Source organism: Sparus aurata, chromosome 23 (genome assembly GCF_900880675.1).
Source record: "Sparus aurata chromosome 23, fSpaAur1.1, whole genome shotgun sequence".
Classification (NCBI taxonomy): domain Eukaryota; kingdom Metazoa; phylum Chordata; class Actinopteri; order Spariformes; family Sparidae; genus Sparus; species Sparus aurata.
Window position 1 is genome coordinate 19,114,121 of NC_044209.1, and position 16,914 is coordinate 19,131,034.

A 16,914-nucleotide genomic window follows, 5' to 3' on the forward strand; every position below is an offset into this window, starting at 1 on the left:
AAGGGTTTAACTTTATTCTTAATGCAAATTTAACGGTTTTACGGCAATTTTAACGGTTAACTGACTTTGCTGAGTTTCAATTTCCTTTATGTCGACTTTTAAGAGATTTTGTTTAAATCTAAATGGTAAAAAAAAAATGCAACAGCCGCTACTGATAATGTCATAAAAGTAGAATTTGTTTTAAGACAAGGAGTGATAATAATGATTTAGATCTTACGATTTATAAATCAAGGAATCTCTGTCCGCCTGTTTTTCCCCGCTTCACACTTGGCATCCACGGTACTGCAGTGTCGGATTTAGTGCATTTTTCACACACGACATGTTTGACAGTAATGAATTTAGACTGAACAGCGAACGCGGCTCTGTGCAGCGGCATGGGTGTGGCTTCGGCGCTCTGGCTTCGTGACTCTGAGGACTGAAGCTGGGCTCACATGCGATTCTGCTCTTTTGGTCTCATGGGGAAATAGATGTAAACAAAATGGAGATACGCGTTGCAGTAAGAGAAAAAAAATTGAAAGCAGAATGTTAAACGAGCCTGGATAAGAGGGGAGACCTGGTCAAGAGATTTTAAGTTTCTGTCGACAGTAGCATGCTAGCTAATCTTAGCCTGGAGGGCTAGGATGTTTACCGTCGCTCGGCTGGTCCGGGATGCCTCTCTGATGGTTGCTGTTGTCCTGAAGTAATCATTCAGATTTTTATATGTGAAAAGTTCTAACATGTTTTAATATTATCGGGGCAGCCCGGACGACTCTGTGAGCAGTTGAGAAAGCTCCTGACATTATCAGATAATGTGTGCCGCACAACGTTTTTGGAACGAGCACTGCACTGGAATTGTCAATTAAAGGATCAATTGGCTGGATCTAAAGTAGAAGATTTGATTGTTTGATACAACAATTTATGCAGATTATGTTTCTTAGTTATAGGAGCTTCACCGCAAAACACTGTTGTGGCTTTTTCCTAAACGAATAAACTAGATGGCTATTTGGTTAAAAACCTAAAAAAGTATGAGCTGACGATTGATCAATTATAGTAATTATCATGTAAATAATTACCCTGCATTTATCAGTGATCACAAAGGTATGCTTTGAACAGGACAACAGCACAGCTTTGGAGGAATTAGTTGGGTGGACAGGGTCATCCCACCTCTGTGGCACGAATGGTGAGATAACGGCAGAGGAAAAGAAGAGCTCACCTTTGTTCTGGTGGACGCTCTCCTCTCTCCTCCTCTCCAGCTCCTTGCGATCGTAATTCAGACGCTTCAGGCACATGATGCCGTAATGCAAACTGACCCTGGGAGAGGTCAAAGAAACCAGAGGGTGAGCGGCTGAAGCAGGTTAACTGAGGGCGTGTTTCCACTCTCACCTGTACTCAGAAAGCATTAACACAATCCGGCGCCTTTGACCCCTCTTTACAGAGGGCTCGGAGACACACACCTGAGCAGCGAGAGTGTCACAACAAGAGGAGCACTCCCTGCGTGTCTTTTAACACCTTCATATTTCCCGTGCCACACAGACGCACACAGACACAGCGTCAACAGAAAAGAATGAGAGTGAAAACTGAAGAAGTGACAAAAGGGCATGAGTTATATACGGCCGTTAAAGAGGCGAGAGCAGGCACGCCGGAGCCGAGCCCTACCTGTGAAAGCTGTCCACCATTTTGAGCTGTCCTCTCAGCTCCTTCTTGGTCAGGTGGTCCAACATGCGGGCATCCACCAGGGACTCCATGAAGTAGCTGCGATACTGTGGCAGGCCCAGGCTGGGCAGCCAGTCGTTGCCCACCCACTCATGATTCATATCGCCGTAAGCCAGTATCTGGAGGGGGACAACCACAGATGATCAGCGCTGATTCACGCTCCACTTGATGTCTGATGGTAGTGCAAGTCAGCAGCTCATGACTCACTGCGGCTCATTCTCACTCGAGATGCAAAATTACCGACAAATACACATCATGTTGTGTCAAAAAAATGGTGCAGTTGATCCTCACCTGATCCCAGCTGAACTCTTTCAGCTCCTGGAACGCCGAGAGGAGAGAAGAGGCAGACAGAGAGAGAGAGAAAGAGAGAGAGATGTGGAGGTGGCAAGGGAAAGATGGAGCAGGGGTCAAGAGCAGGATGGACGGATGGAGAGATGATGGAGGAGAAGCAGAGGAGGAAGGAGCAGCGACAGCAGCAGCGGCAGCAGCAGCAGCAGGAAAAGAGGACAAAAAGGGAGGAATAGTGTGTTAGTGAACGGGTAATTAGTTGGAAGCAGTTCACACTGAAACAGCAACCAGAGGGAGAGAAGAAGATGCTCAACACTATGGCCTGGGCCCACAAAGAAAGAGATTCGAAAAAAGAGAGAGAGGAGGAGGAGGAAGGGGAGAGACTCATCAACATGATTCAGACCAGACGAGACGCTCAAAATAATTCAAAACTAAGTAAAATAATCATGAAAAAACATAAAAGAGACAGAGACAGGGCAGCAGGGGCACTAACCGGAGGCTTGGTGGCAGCGTTCAGAGACTCCATCTCTGCGTGGGTCATCCACACGTTACTGGTCGACTGAAGAGAAAAGAGAAAAAAAACACAAGATTATAGAAAAAAGGCCCCACATATTACCTAAAGTCCTGACTCACACGCTGCACATTTTTGGCAGCTCTGAATAAAGAGCAACCTCACAAGATGTCAGCTAACAACAACAGCAGACTGCTTTCTCGCTGCCATGGTGATCGCAATGAAGGAAGAGGTTCAGCCAGTTTATGAACTGATAGGATAAACGTGTCAAATCCGCGGAGCAGAATTGTGCAACTGATCATTTTCATTGTTATGATTCCAGCTGTAAATAGATGAGACGCCACACAAGGAAGTGGGGAAATCCCAGCCAAACCGAATTCAAAAATTGACAGTCACAAGATTCCATTATTCGTGGCTTTGTCTTCCTTGGAACGAGGGAAACTGAAAATAAAAAGCAGCGGCACACGTGTATGTGCGTGCAATAGTTTTACTACACTTTTCAACATCTGGTTCATCTTTGCGGTTGTGTGAGAGGGCACAGTCTGGTGCCAAGTTTCATTTCCAGGCAAAATAGGTGGAACTTTATCTCCGCATGTGCCGTTTATCAATCACATTCTTATTATTTCTGACATTTATCACATGAAGGATACGTTTCATGTTCTTTTGTGTTTAACATTTTCCTACATCTGTTTTGTTTCCCTTCACCCCTGCAGCCTCACACATTTCCCACAGCTTTTCTTTCCCACATTCCACTTCACAAAATCCGCTTTTTATTGCACATTTACCCTTTTAAATATCATATACTCTCGATTATACTTTATTTCTATTTGTGTATCATATTACCGGTGCCTGCCGCAAATTTCCCCCACGGGGATCGTTAACATTTTGACTAATCTCCAAAGTACAAACACCTGGTTCAACATTTACCTCACACCGCTAATATGAATGCAGCATTTGTGTATTATCAGCAAAAAGTCTGAGAATAAGTTATTAAAAAGGTATCAACAGCCTGATGAATGCATACATAGACATATGAATGCGTTTAAGGTCTTAGTGTCCTCAAATTAAAGGCATCTATACCTTTAATCCTATAGGGAGGCTGTCTAGACGGAGATTTTTTAATGACACGAGAACATATTTGCGGTCATAATCTCTCTTTGTTTCTTTTCACGATCGTGTCGAATGTGTGCGCGGTCACAGGTTCTCACAGAGCGAGTGCTGGCCGGGGCGGAAGGGCTGGTGAGGGACACCATCTCCTGGATGGCCAGCCGCAGTTTGAGGCGGTGAAGCGGGTTACTGATGCCGATCTCCCTCTGGATCTCCGTGTCCGACAGGTTGGCCATGATGGCGCCGCTCTTCACGTTGGCGCGACACGCTGCGACGTACCAGGCCGGCATTCCCACCCACAGCTGGAAGGAGACAAACAACAGATTGAATAAATGAGACAAAACATGATATACGTCTGTATAATATATATTTCCAATCCTTTAAGGTTTCTGTAATAGTACAGTACCTCCAACCAGGATACAACAGTGGGTCCGTCCCAAGATGCAAAAGGAAGTCCTTGGCGACATGCTTCCTCGAGTAGCTCATGCCTAGAAGAAGACAGAGAGTTACACAAAGTCGTATTCCATCTTGTGAAGGGCTCATTGCATGGCTGAACTACAGGCTGGATGAAAGAGTCTCTTTCAGAAGACAATCCAAATAAATGTTAATTGACACCAAAAATATTAATCTGAGAACTACACAACAATTCGCTCCTCCTCGTGATTATGCGACTTTCATGCTAGCTTTAGCAGCTTTTCAGACCCTCTTGGCAACTTTATTTCTAAAAGGGCCACAAGCAAGACACAGCGGACACAGCGGAGCACAAAGCACCTACAGTCACTCATTCACCAGCTGCTGATAATCTCCCTCCCCTTCCCCCCAATAGCTGACTGGAAAGCAAAAATCCCAATCTTCCAATCTGTTTTTACTGAAAATCAACCAAACTGAAACCCAACAAGGGAGTTAAGCCACAAACTTCTTCTTGCTGCGTCGGTCTTTATCTGCTGGACCCAGCGTCCCAGTCTTGTTCATGCCCATCGGGTCTCCAGAGGCCAAGTCCTCAGAGGGTGTCGATGCTGGAAGAGACCAGGTCAAAGGTCACGAGAATGAAAGATTACATTGATGTGAATACCTCGAACCACTGAGCCAGAGCAGCTTCAACACGTTTAAATGAAAATACTGATATACAGTCGGTGTTATCCCTCCCTCATCCTCCATCTGTTTACCAAGAGATGCGGATCCATCCCGCCCAGGTTGGCCCATCCTTCCCTTCTCCTTCTTTCCAAAAAGCCGACCGATGGAAGACTTGATGCTTTTCTTCTTACTGGACTTGTGGAGAGAATCTTGGCTGCTGTTGGAGCTGCTGCCATCTGCCGAGAGACTGGAAGGTACAAAGGAATTTACTAAGGGTAAAAAGCTGGAGAAAGTTTTCAACCGTCGCGTTTGAGAAGATTTAAAGCACCGGCTGCCTTACCTGCGAAACTCCCGGGGGTCGTCTAGCATCGCACCTGGATGGGTGAGGGTCATCCTGTCCAGTCGCAGCGCGCGAGGAGTGGAGGGAGGCGTGGAGTCGAGGAGAGCGAGGGACCGGTCGTCTTCTTTGTTGTTCTGAAAACGTGAAGTGTGAAAGGAGTCATGAAAGCCTCTAATACCTTGCAGCTTGGAGCCGTTTCTCAGCTTCATCACCGAAAACCGCACTGCTTGACATTATCCTTTATTACCGCTACGTAAGCAGACAAACTCAGGCCAGAATCATCACATTCCACCCTATAAAATGTCTCTCTTGGGTTGAGATCTGATGTCTTAGCTGCGTCACGTCCCGGCACGTGTCCCTGCACATTATCCCGATGGACATTTTGTTATCATTTCAATTAAGAGACCTGGGAAAATGATCGCAGCTGTCAAACATCCTCATTTGAAGGATGAGTGTGTCGTCTCTTCAACCCGACAGGAAAACTGGATCCCATCTCTTTCTGATTTTTTCCTGATTCTTTACGTGTTAATCCATCTTTCTCGCCGTGTGTTTGCTAACGGACTACTTGCCGTCCTCATCAGTTTTTCGTCCACGTATATCCTGCCAGGTTGAACCATAACTTGAATCTTTCCACTGCCCAGAACTCCCACATTATCGCTTTCACCATCATTGCACCATCTTTTGTAATCCACCCGCCCCTTTTCAGAAATACGGGAACCGGCGAGTCTGGCAACCAACCTACGCGTTACTTGGATCGTTCTTGCCCAATCTAACGTGACAATGAATAATAAAAGCTGAACGTCTCCCACCCTGTCTGTGTGATTTACTTATGCTTTATTTACATGACTCACTGTCTGGAGGAGCTGTTTGCATAAACAGGGAGGCTGATACAGAGGCGAGATAAAAAAAAAAGGTTAACGCGCATGGGATTGGAAGTTTGTTCCTGCATTCCAGCGGTACCTGTCTATCGGTCTCGCGGGCCGGGGAGTGAGGCAGGCGAGGGGTGGAGTGTCCAGAGCTGGGGGGAGAGGGGGAGGCCAGGGTGGAGGATGTGATGGACGAGGGGATGAAGCCGCGTCCTGTGCTGTCTCGCCCCAGGGAGGTCGGAGGGATGGGCGGACTGTCCAAAGCCACGCTGACCCGGCTCTCGATCTCTTCGGCCCGCAGCTCCGTGTTCTCCTTCTCCTCCTGGATCAGTCTGGTTTGGTTTAAAACAATACAGTAAAGTTAAAACACTGTTCTGGTGCGCAGTTCATCCATCAAGTCAGGACAGACATTTTGGAAACAAATCTTACTCTTTTTGCCCAGAGTGAGGCAAGACTCTTAAGCCTGAACGATAAATCTGAAGCTACTAAGCGGTGTTTCCTCTAGCGCCCCAGCTGTAGTCGAGCACCTACGCCCGTCCTTACTTGATCTCCTTATTGATGGCCTCCAGCTGTTCCTGCAGCATGATGGCCAGGGTCTGCACGTCCGTCTGTCCGCTGGGGGACAGCAGCTCAGAGCCGAACCGAGCCTCCCCGTCGTCCTCATCGTCTGAGCAGCCCACATCCAAGCCCGGCTCGAACCCGGTCGCCAGCATAGCCCCGCTCTCCCAGTCTGGGTACTGCACACACAGAGGACTTTAATCAACTGATTTCATTCACAAATACAGATCAGATGTGAGCCAGCACTGTTCACAGAAGAGATAATGTTTCACAGGTGTTGCTCTCTCTCTCTAACATGTTTTCCGCAATGAAACGCACATTAATGTAGTGTAAAATCACAGATTTCTCTGGGTTTGAACCCTGCGATTCTTGGAAACATGAGAGATAATGTAAAGTACACACCTCAACAAAATGTAGAACAAACGTGTAGCTGTTTTGGGACATTTTGTTACATCCTATACCTTTAAATAGCTCCATAAAAAGTGCATTAGCAGTTTACTACTGTCAAGTGGAAACATAAACCCAAAACTGAATTTTACTGCTGGGAAGATTGACGGGGACACTGGGACTTTTCGGAGGGAAACACCTTATTTTTTCCCACTTGATGATGTGGGGTTTAGGTATTGCTGCACATTTGTTTGTTTAACAGAAAACTAACACAAGCTGATGAACTGATGCATCAAAGAGGTATTAAGTGCGATCAATAATAACATTACCTGAGGGAATTAGTCTTTGTTCAGAGTAAAAAAAACAAAAAAGCTGATGGATTAAAATAAATCTGGGTTTTTTTCGGTGGTTTGGAGGATTAAAGTATACTCACCTTGGTGGAGTCCTCTCGGGCGGAGCTCCAGCGGGCACGGTGACTCCGCCTGACCACGCCCCCGGTGGGGGCACTGCCAAAGGGATCCAGGTGAGTGGTGGAACCTGTTGGGAGGGACCCGCCCCCGCCCCCGTGGGAGTACCTCAACTCCAGAGCGCTTCCTGGCAGGGAGCGACTGATGTATGGAAAGATAAGATGATACGAGATAAGATGAGCAGGTAATTATCTCTGCAGGGTGAAAAAGACCGTGGCGGCAACTACAATAAGACTGTACAACACAGGAAAACAAATAACATGCAAGGGGAGGGATTTAAACACAGCCCAAACCAAATAACAACAAATATGGAGTAATAGTCCAAAAATCTATGAGACACTTGAAAACAATCTGGATACACTACATCCAGTGTGGTGATTTGACTTCATATAATGTCTAAAAGTATTCCAATTAACAGGTTCACAGAAGGCTATAAGAAAAAAAGCGTCAAGACGTGCAGATGAGAAAGTGAGAACTGGAGGTGTTGGATGTGTGTGTGTGTGTTGCTGCACACAGTCAATGTATGTGTGTGTATAAGTGTCGACTATGTTATAACCCTGTGAGTGTTGACGGAGTTAAACGCCTCTGACGTGGATTTATCTACGATGTCTGACGAGATACGAGGCACGGCGCTTGCATCTTTACAGTCAGGCAAGTCACCACTGGAGCCTCGGAGTAATGGTTAAGTTTCAGTCTTTATGAGATAGGAGGACGTCTGAAATGGCACCGACCTGGAGTAAGAGCCCCCGGGCCTCGCTCTCAGCTGATCTAACTCCAGCTGAATCCTTTCCAGCTCCGCTATCAGCTGGTCCTGGGAGTGGATAAGAGACAGAGTTGGTAAAAAAAAAAAAAAAAAAGGAGAACATATGTCTACTAGCTTCAACCAAGAATGAAGCCTGGAGACGTAGTTACCTTGTTTGCCAGCAGATCATCCTGGAGTTTCTTCATGTTAGACAGTTCCTCTGAGAGGGCGTTCTGGAATTGGAAGGAGGAGAAGCTTTATTACTGCAAGATAACAACAGCGTAAGGACATGCGTAAACTACACCAAGCGCAGTCATGTTTACTAATCCAGACAGTTTTCTGTTTGTGTTTTTTTTTTTTTTTTTATGCGTACTTTCGTTCGTTTTCCTGCTGCAAAAGGACATTAATCACGGCAGTTTACAGTAAACACGCATCTGCCCCGACGCTGACTGCACAGAAAACACTTCTAGTGATTAAAAATAGAGATAAATAGGTAGAAAGGGCTAATAAAGTGCTGTTTGAGCACTAAAGTAAGTAGGTTAAAAAAGAAGAGGGAGGAGAAGAAGAAAACAGGAGAGCTTGTGCTCCAATTCCAGCCATGACAGAAATAGTGATAAAATAATAAACGTAGTAAAAGTACAGAGTATTCTTCCCAAATGCTACTTGGGGTATTAGTTACTTTTTATTCACTTGATGTTTAATGCATTAAAGAGGCAGGCGTTCAATTAAAGGGGTTTCAGTTTCTCCAAATTGGTCAGTCTAAATTACTCAAAACTCCTGAGATGTCCCTCTCAAGGGTCAGGTTCTCCTCCCCAAACCTGTGCCTGCTGTTTTTTCGTCCATATGTCGGTGTTTTCATTGGCCGTTTGTTGATCCGATAACCTTATTGGCTATAAAAATGCAGATAGAGGGGTTTAAATGTTAATTCAATTTGGTCGTAGTACTCAATAATGCTTTAAAAAGTAACTGAGTGGGTTACATGGTGCAATACTTAAATATTTTTTTTTTCCCACCACTGTCATGGATGCAAGATTCGCTGCGGTTTGGGAGGCAGTTTTGGAATTTTCCTCGTGTTTTAACTGGTCACTTCCTGGAGGGCAGAGAAGTCAGTGAACATACCTGACAGCAGGAGTTTATTTGGGGGAAACCGGGACACATATCGTGAGATAGATGAGACAGAGCAGAAAGACGAGATGCTGTGAATGTGTGGCTTCAAGTCTGAGCGGGTCACCTTTTCTTCCAGGGCGGCCATTCTCTCCTTCAGGTGGAGCTGCAGCCTCTCGTTGGACTCAGACAGGAGCTTGTCCACCGTGTCGGAGAGGCGCTTGTTGTGTTCATCGTTCATCCTCTCCCTCTGCCTCGCCTGAGGGAGGAGAGAGAGAGAGAGAGAGCGAGGGAGACGGGTGAGTGTGAAAGAGGAGGAGAAAAAAAAAGAGCTTCGAGGAGGGGAGGGTGGGAGGAGAGTTAATAACAAGCATTCTGCTTGACTGGGAGCGGGAGACAAAGATTTCAATCTGAATGTGCGCGGTCAAATAGAGTGTTTAGAAAATTAGTGCGCCTTTGTGCCCGACAAAAGGAACGGCATGAAAGAGGGGGAGGATGAAAAACAGAGAAAGAGAGATGGAAAAGCAAGCATGACTCACCCTCTGTAGCTCCTGGTTCTTCTCCTCCAGTTGCGCCTCCATCTGTCGCAGTCGCTCCTCAAAGTTACCATGACGCTCCTCCGCCTGGATGATTGGGGAGGAAGGATGCAGGGTTAGAGCGAGAGCCATGTTGCGACACTAATACAAATTAACACAAAGGAAAACCGCTTGTTGGCCGAGTCCATAAATTAGTAACATGCCTGTACAGATCACAGCGTAACAGGAAAGTTTGTTTGCCTCTGTCTTACAGGTCATTAATCTGATCTTATCCTTCCGTGGAAGCAGCCATCTTGCCCGAACATGCACGAAATAAGTGTTGCCAGTCAAAGAGGGCTGACGACTGGGAGGAGAGCGGGTGTACGTTTTCTTGGCGTGATGTGGAAAATGTGTTTACAGGAATGCTAGACGTTAATACACGAGCAATTAAATCAGTCAGTTATAAAAAATTTCCGCGGAGTTCAACTCTTGACGTGTCGAGCGCCCAAGGATCAAATAACGGCGCTGACTCGGAGCCCCCGAGTTGGCTCTCGTCTTGAGATTGTTTGCTTGTGATTGCTGGCACTGCTCGCTTAAAATATTTGGTATTCATCTGTCATTTGTCATCTCATCTCAGTTTCACTCATGCACATGCACACACACACTCACACATAAATATATATATAGATATTCATGCCTGCTTCAGTCTACATGCCCCCACACGCCCACGTGCACACACACTCATGTAATTGTGTCTGTGCATGGGAGGATATCCCGCACAGATTTGTGCACACATGCATGGACATATTGCTGCTGTCTGCTCTTTCAGTCTCATCATATCAAACTCTGCACATACACACACACACACACACACACACACACACACACACACACACACACACCTTATTGAGTGCTGCCACTCTCTGTGCGAGCTGCGCTTCTATCTCAGGCAGCGTCTCGGCCCTCTGCAGAGTCTGCTGCAGCTTCTGTTTGGCATCATCCAGGCGCTCCTGTAGCTGCCGGTTCTTCTCCTCGCTCTGCAAGAAAACGGGACGAGATGGAGTGGAGGTGAAACTCAGGTGAAGACTGACGGGGGAAGGGGGAAAAAGGCAAAATGCATTGATGGCAGGCTCTGCGCGCCAATGTGAAAGCGTGGCCAAGCTGCCAGTCACCAGCCGAAACACCAGACACGCACGGTGATGAACTAGACTCTTCCCACCTGTCTGTAGAGAGAGTCTTTGCTGGCCAACTCGTTCTCCAGTTTGTCTTTTATGTCGTGGAGAGACGTCGCCTCCCTCTGGGCACTCAGGTACCTGCAAACAGAGCAAACCGGCAGACAGGCGGAGCAGTGAGCGGAGCGTGCTTTTCAGAGTGGGTACCCAGAGTTCATGAGCACGGAGGAGAAGCACAAACCTGCGTTCTAACGTGGTGATTCTCTCCTCCATGTCTTCCCTTTGACAGAGCGCCTGCAAGAGTTAAAGAAGAAGAGAAATACATTCTTCTGACGAAATGGAAAAGGAAAAGAGACCAGGCAGAGAAAGCGGAACTGGGCAAATGTCAAGTTTACAAGTAGGTGTTGATGAAAGGGGAACCTCGCTGGGCTTGAAGGAGCTATTAGCTGAAGAATGATAATGACTGGTTAATAGTAGTTGTTGACAGATTTCAGAAGCGCCCACTTATGCCGTTGCACAAGTCGCAAAGAGCAGCAGGTGAGAAGAAGCAGTGAGACGTGGAGGAGACGTTCAGGGGAGAGGGTTTGTTACGTAAACCGACTCGACTACCTGTAGCCCGAATTTCCTCCACACGCCTCTCGACTGGCTTCCAGCACACTGACTGATTAACACATCCATGTGAAAACGCCTGCAGCTCTACCGATTGGCATCGTCGCCATGGCTACAGGGTAGAGACTCCTGTGTGTACAGTAACAGCCGCTGCTGCCAAGTAGGCAAATGGCTTTGTAACCATAGCAAACTGTTGGATATGTCTGCGAGTATGATCAAAATAGACTCTTTGTGCCAGCGACACAGACACATGTAGCGGTGGTTTGTTGTCCGTCAACAGGCTGGCGAGTCTCACCTCTTTCACATCCCTCTGCAGTTTCTGGTTGGCCTCCTCCGACCGGGCCAGCTCCCTCCTGGCGGACGTCAGCTGCTCCTCGATCTCGCCGACCTGAGCGAGCACACATGGGTTTTTTTTTTCTGTCGGTTAGCATCTCGGGCGTGTCATATGTTGTTTATTTTGGTGCAAGCGTCGGAACATAAGAGCGTCTGTGAACAGAGTACCTGTCTGCACATGAGCGCCAGCCTCTCCTTCAGCTGACCCAGCTCTGACCTCTGTCGCTCTATCTCGCCCTCCCTCTGCCTGTCGACGTCGGCGTCGTCCAAGATGGAGGAAGGTCCATTGGGAAGCCGCTGAATGAAAAGAACAGATTTCCTTTAATTCGCGGTGCAACGGTGAGCGGTATGAACTACTTCTTGTGGGTTACACATCATGTGCGGACTCAAAATACATATTTCTGGGTAGTTAAACCCCCGGAGCATGTTAATTTCTCAATATCAATCTATCTATCTCAACTATTATGGAAGATAGTGACATCAAAAGCCATAGAGGTTGTAATAAACCAACATCATTGTCCTTTTCTCTGTGAAGGTAATCATTTCAGGCAATCAGATATTGAAAATATGGACTAACCTGAGGAGCTTCTCAGCGACAAGTCGGTAAAAAAAACACATTTAAGTTTGAAAACACGCTCTTACTCTGATGGATTACGAGACGGTTCCATTAAAAAGTCATTACAACTCGTAGAAATCCAAGATGGTGCCTAACTTCTCCCTCGCTAACTGACTGGAGTGCTGCTCGATAGGAGCGGGCTGAGTGCTGATGGCTGACAGCCATCTTACAACAATACTGATCTATGAATCCAGCGGAGACTGTAGCATTAGCTTTTAGCGATCAGTGGCAGCTGGTCATGGAAAGCAGTCTCATCACAATCACATCAGTTTCTAATTGTTTTTTTCTGTCAGTCCGTAGGTTTATATATTCATGGCTTCCTCAGGATGACTTGTAATCACTTTGGGGATCCCTTATCTTTCCACACAGCTCCATCATCTGGTTAGAAATGTGTCCAGTACTTTGGTTATTGACTCAATACTTGCAAAGTCTCAGCTTTTGTCAGGTCAACTGTACTTACAGAAACAAATATCACAAATCAACGCCCCCCACCCTCTCTGCCCCCAAACAACCCCTAGCTGGCACAGTTAGCAAACTAACACATGGTAAACAATCAGTATGTTGGCAGCCTGCGTTGGCATTAACCTCGAAGCACCTCTGTCTGTGCCACCGCCTCACAGGCCTGCTGGCATGGCTGCAGAGTCTCGCTGTACTCTTTCACCAGCCCAGCGTTTCCCATACACGCTTATCATCGTTTTCACAATTCCACTGCATTTTTCTGCAAATTGCCACACTCCTTCACCCCCCCTTTTTAGTTATTACAGCATGTTTCTGGCGCCGTGCAGCGTGCAGCCTACTGTACTGTCCTCAGCGAGTGAGAGACGGACTGAGAAATGAGAAAAGAAACAAAATGCTCGAGCAAATTTCAGAAAATATTGGAAAGAGGAATTCCTCGATTGGAGGACTGCGATTCGTTTGTGCGAACCCCTCAGCTGACGTTTCAAGACCTTTATGAAGAATCCACACTTCTGGAAATTACCTCTTTGCCGTTGTCCAGTCCCTGCTGGCGTCGCTTGATCTGCTCCCTTAAAGACACGACCTAAAACGACACAGAGGAGGCTCGTCAGGACGGACTCAGCTCCATCTGTAATTCACTGAAACCTTTAATATAAAAAAAACAAAACAAGGCTCACCTCTTGAGAGGAGGTCTGCAGCTCTTCCTCCAGGGACGCCACTCGCTCCAGCGCCACCCGTAGCCTCTCCCTCACCTTCTCATCCAGAGCCTTGTGGTGCTCGAACAGGGACTTGAGGGCTTTCAGGACCTCCACTTCGCTGGAGACCCCGGCCGGGGACTGGGCCTGCCTCTTCACCACGGTCATCCTCAGGCTGCGCTCGTGACGGGACACCAGGCACTCCAGATGTTCTAGCAGCAGCTGGAAACACACGTGTCTCACATGTAATAGCAAACCTCTCTCTCTTATCTGTCATAAAGGGTCTCAGGTGATAAGTGTTTGAGAAACTCATGCCAGGAAAATCAGAGCAGAGGTTTTAATGAGCGAGGACAGAAATACGAAAACATGATGTTGAACAGAACTCAGTGTGGACGTGTGAGAGTACTGACTCGTGTGTTGTTCCTCTCCGCCTTCAGCTCGGCTATCTCCTCCTCTCTCTCCAGCAGCTGTTCCCGGCAGAGGTTCAGCTCTTTGGTCAGCACTGCAAATTCCTGCAGGGGTCACAAGAGGGTGCTGTTATTGACTCTGCTGCTGCTGCTGCATGAGGTCATGATCACACACACATACACACACACACACACACACACACACACACACACACACACACACACTCTCATCAAACTGCGAGGTTCACCGCAGCATCAAATGATTTAATAATGAAGTGCTGTATTGTCCTACTTTCTCTAAACGTGCCCTTTTTGTGCTTCAACCTGATTCGGCGACTTCCTTCATCTCCCAGAATGCCGTTCCGAGGGATTAGCAACGAGCTAGCAGGGGAGTGAAGGCTGACACGTCTTGTGTCTCATGGACGCATTGCATCATAACTATGCAAACATTTCTGTTTTCTTTTAAACAAGAAGCGATGTCACGATCAGTTAAAATCAGAGACGTGGACTCAAGTCGCTGTTCCGATGGCTTGCAACTTGACTCGACAGAAAATGAAGGTGTTGCTAATCGACCTGGGTCACGATGGTTCAGACAGATTTTTTAGGTTTCGTGTTGATCATCTTCTTTCAACTGAATTTCACATACTTTGTCACTCTACTTATTTTTCTGACAACTTTTTACTTTCTACTCCTTACATTTGCAAAAAAAGCGTGTTACTTTATTTTCACAACATTTGCTGGGAATTATTGACCTTTTTCTTGTTTTGCTTCATTACGCGCAACATCACAAGGCTGATTTCAACCTATCAGTGCACATCAAGCACGGCAGACATAGCGAGACGAAACAGCGTAGAAGACGTAGCAAGATGGAAACAGACAGAGAGGGAGGCTTGGATGCGGAGGAGAGGCGTGTTTGTGACAAAAGCAGCGACGTGAATGACGTGAGCTTCAGTCAGCTTTGCACAGAAATGGCTGGTAGAAATGACTTTTTACTTTTATCCTTTGAGAACATTTCAGAGCCTAATATCATTGGATAAATTGGTCATTATCATTATTTGACAGGTGCTAATACCTTCATCTTTTCTTTTTGGAAAGAGCAGATACAGCAGGTAAGACTGAAGTTACTTGGGTTGGGAAAAAGTGACTTGACCTGCCCAAGAAAAAGAATGATGTGAGACTTGAACTATTGATGGGAGCTCCAGCTCTTTATTGGGAGCCAGGGAGTCATTTGGCTCAGCTCAGCATACAGGACCGACTCTTTCGGCTCTCAAACGGCTCCTCATTCAAAATTCTGACCTATGATGGGCATGTGTACTCATATATCAATTAAAATAATCAATGTGATCGCACTAAACCTTAAAATGTCCAGAATACATTACATAGTCTACATTATGTTTTGCATAAATCGCTTTTAAAAAATGTAAAAACATAAAACACTGAATGTTTTATTGACACTGAACTATGTTTTGTATGATGACAACCAGCCCAACATAGAGAAGTTTCTCCGTGCCTGGGTCAGACGTTTCTGGAACTTATTTAACAAATATGTTCATCCTGTTATTCTGTCTTGTATTAATTACATTTTTTCTTTCCTTTTCTAAAAATGTCTCTCATCCCCCGATCGTTTACTTAAAAGAGCTGGCTCCTTTCACAACTGACACATCACTAACTTGGACTGAATGACTTGACTGGTAAAAAAAAACAAAACTCCACAGTGCCTGGACTGTAAATATCTCAGCATGAGGTTACCTCTTCTAACTGCGGCCAACCAAATAAGAAACCACCGAACATTAAAAAACAAACAGAAAGCCTTTCGGACTGTAACATTTACTGCAGAAACTTTCCATCAGCCCACACAGCGCAATAAAACTACAGTGAACAATCTGAGGAATCTTGATTTCATTAGCAAACGCAGACAATTGGCCTCACGGAGCCTCGCCGCGTCGGGCAAACGTGCTCAGACGTGCATACGTTTTGGCAGGGAGAGGACACGACTTGGTGAAAACCATGCACACAGCACATACGGTGCAATCTTTGCCACATCTACCACATTGCTCACGGTTAACGACCGCTGGGAGTCCTAAACCGAACCCCCGATATAAAATCTAACAACCAGGTTTATTGCACGTGTTGCACCTGAAATTGGTTTAATTGCGCAGTAACCATGACTGGGCTGTGCGTTTTTGCCCGTCATTAAAACAAATGCCTGGAGGTTAAACAAGCATGGAAGTAACTGGAATCGGGCCAGGGTGTGGTGTGATGTCTTCTATTTCCATTTGACAGCGGTCAAGTTGAATTGTTGTGATTTTGTGCAATTTAACCCAATTATGTATAATGTGAGGTTAGCTACGTGATAGTTATGATTAAAATCTGTTGCCTTTGGTCAAACTGAACAGTATCCATGGCGACAAATTTACAAAAAGGGGGGGGGGGGGGGGGGCGAGTTGCTTCGGCGAGTTACGTGGACCAAGCCTGACCTTCAGCTGTGATCATCAGTCTTTGTTTCTGGAAAAAATCACAAAACCCTCCACTGAACAGGAAGTAAAACATCGCCACACCACTGTGTACACATACTGTACCACGGCCGCTCGTCCGTGCGCTGATTGTCCCTCCCCGTTTTCCACTCCGCTCATGTGTGATAGTGGCGTGACACACGCGTGACACACATGTGCGCCGAATCGTGTGTGTTTTTAAGGAAAAAAAAAAAAAAACGCTTATGCAAACGAGCCATTAAAGGGCACCGATGCGTGCGCGGTGCTGCTGTTATCTTCGCTGTGTGTTAACAGCGATCAGTTTACCCACACGGGCAGCAAATAGGCGCCTTACCTCACACCCTCCTTCAGCCAAAAAATGCATTTAAAGAGTACAGCGTGTACAGCCTATAACAAGGCCTGTGTGCTCGCCGGGGCTGAAATAAGGGGGGGAGGATGGAGAGAAAGGAGTGAGAGGAAGAGGCTTATTTGAAAAGATGGAAG

The 16,914-nt window shown here is 46.4% G+C and overlaps 1 protein-coding gene across 1 annotated transcript in view; it reads right to left on the minus strand.

Moving 5' to 3' along the window:
- Positions 1 to 16,914, minus strand: part of ppfia3 (PTPRF interacting protein alpha 3) — a 30,302-nt gene that overhangs the window by 7,664 nt on the left and 5,724 nt on the right. Inside the window, exons 3-26 of the mRNA XM_030407971.1 lie at positions 13,943 to 14,044; positions 13,515 to 13,754; positions 13,361 to 13,420; positions 11,934 to 12,062; positions 11,728 to 11,820; positions 11,065 to 11,117; positions 10,871 to 10,964; positions 10,554 to 10,688; positions 9,676 to 9,759; positions 9,264 to 9,395; positions 8,203 to 8,265; positions 8,022 to 8,101; positions 7,257 to 7,431; positions 6,422 to 6,615; positions 5,973 to 6,210; positions 5,013 to 5,146; positions 4,765 to 4,919; positions 4,515 to 4,614; positions 4,005 to 4,086; positions 3,700 to 3,900; positions 2,474 to 2,539; positions 1,984 to 2,010; positions 1,636 to 1,811; positions 1,193 to 1,290 (exon numbers count right to left, since the gene is read on the minus strand). Coding sequence (XP_030263831.1) covers positions 1,193 to 1,290; positions 1,636 to 1,811; positions 1,984 to 2,010; positions 2,474 to 2,539; positions 3,700 to 3,900; positions 4,005 to 4,086; positions 4,515 to 4,614; positions 4,765 to 4,919; positions 5,013 to 5,146; positions 5,973 to 6,210; positions 6,422 to 6,615; positions 7,257 to 7,431; positions 8,022 to 8,101; positions 8,203 to 8,265; positions 9,264 to 9,395; positions 9,676 to 9,759; positions 10,554 to 10,688; positions 10,871 to 10,964; positions 11,065 to 11,117; positions 11,728 to 11,820; positions 11,934 to 12,062; positions 13,361 to 13,420; positions 13,515 to 13,754; positions 13,943 to 14,044 — 2,911 coding nt within the window. The remainder of the gene's footprint in view (positions 1 to 1,192; positions 1,291 to 1,635; positions 1,812 to 1,983; positions 2,011 to 2,473; positions 2,540 to 3,699; positions 3,901 to 4,004; positions 4,087 to 4,514; positions 4,615 to 4,764; positions 4,920 to 5,012; positions 5,147 to 5,972; positions 6,211 to 6,421; positions 6,616 to 7,256; positions 7,432 to 8,021; positions 8,102 to 8,202; positions 8,266 to 9,263; positions 9,396 to 9,675; positions 9,760 to 10,553; positions 10,689 to 10,870; positions 10,965 to 11,064; positions 11,118 to 11,727; positions 11,821 to 11,933; positions 12,063 to 13,360; positions 13,421 to 13,514; positions 13,755 to 13,942; positions 14,045 to 16,914) is intronic.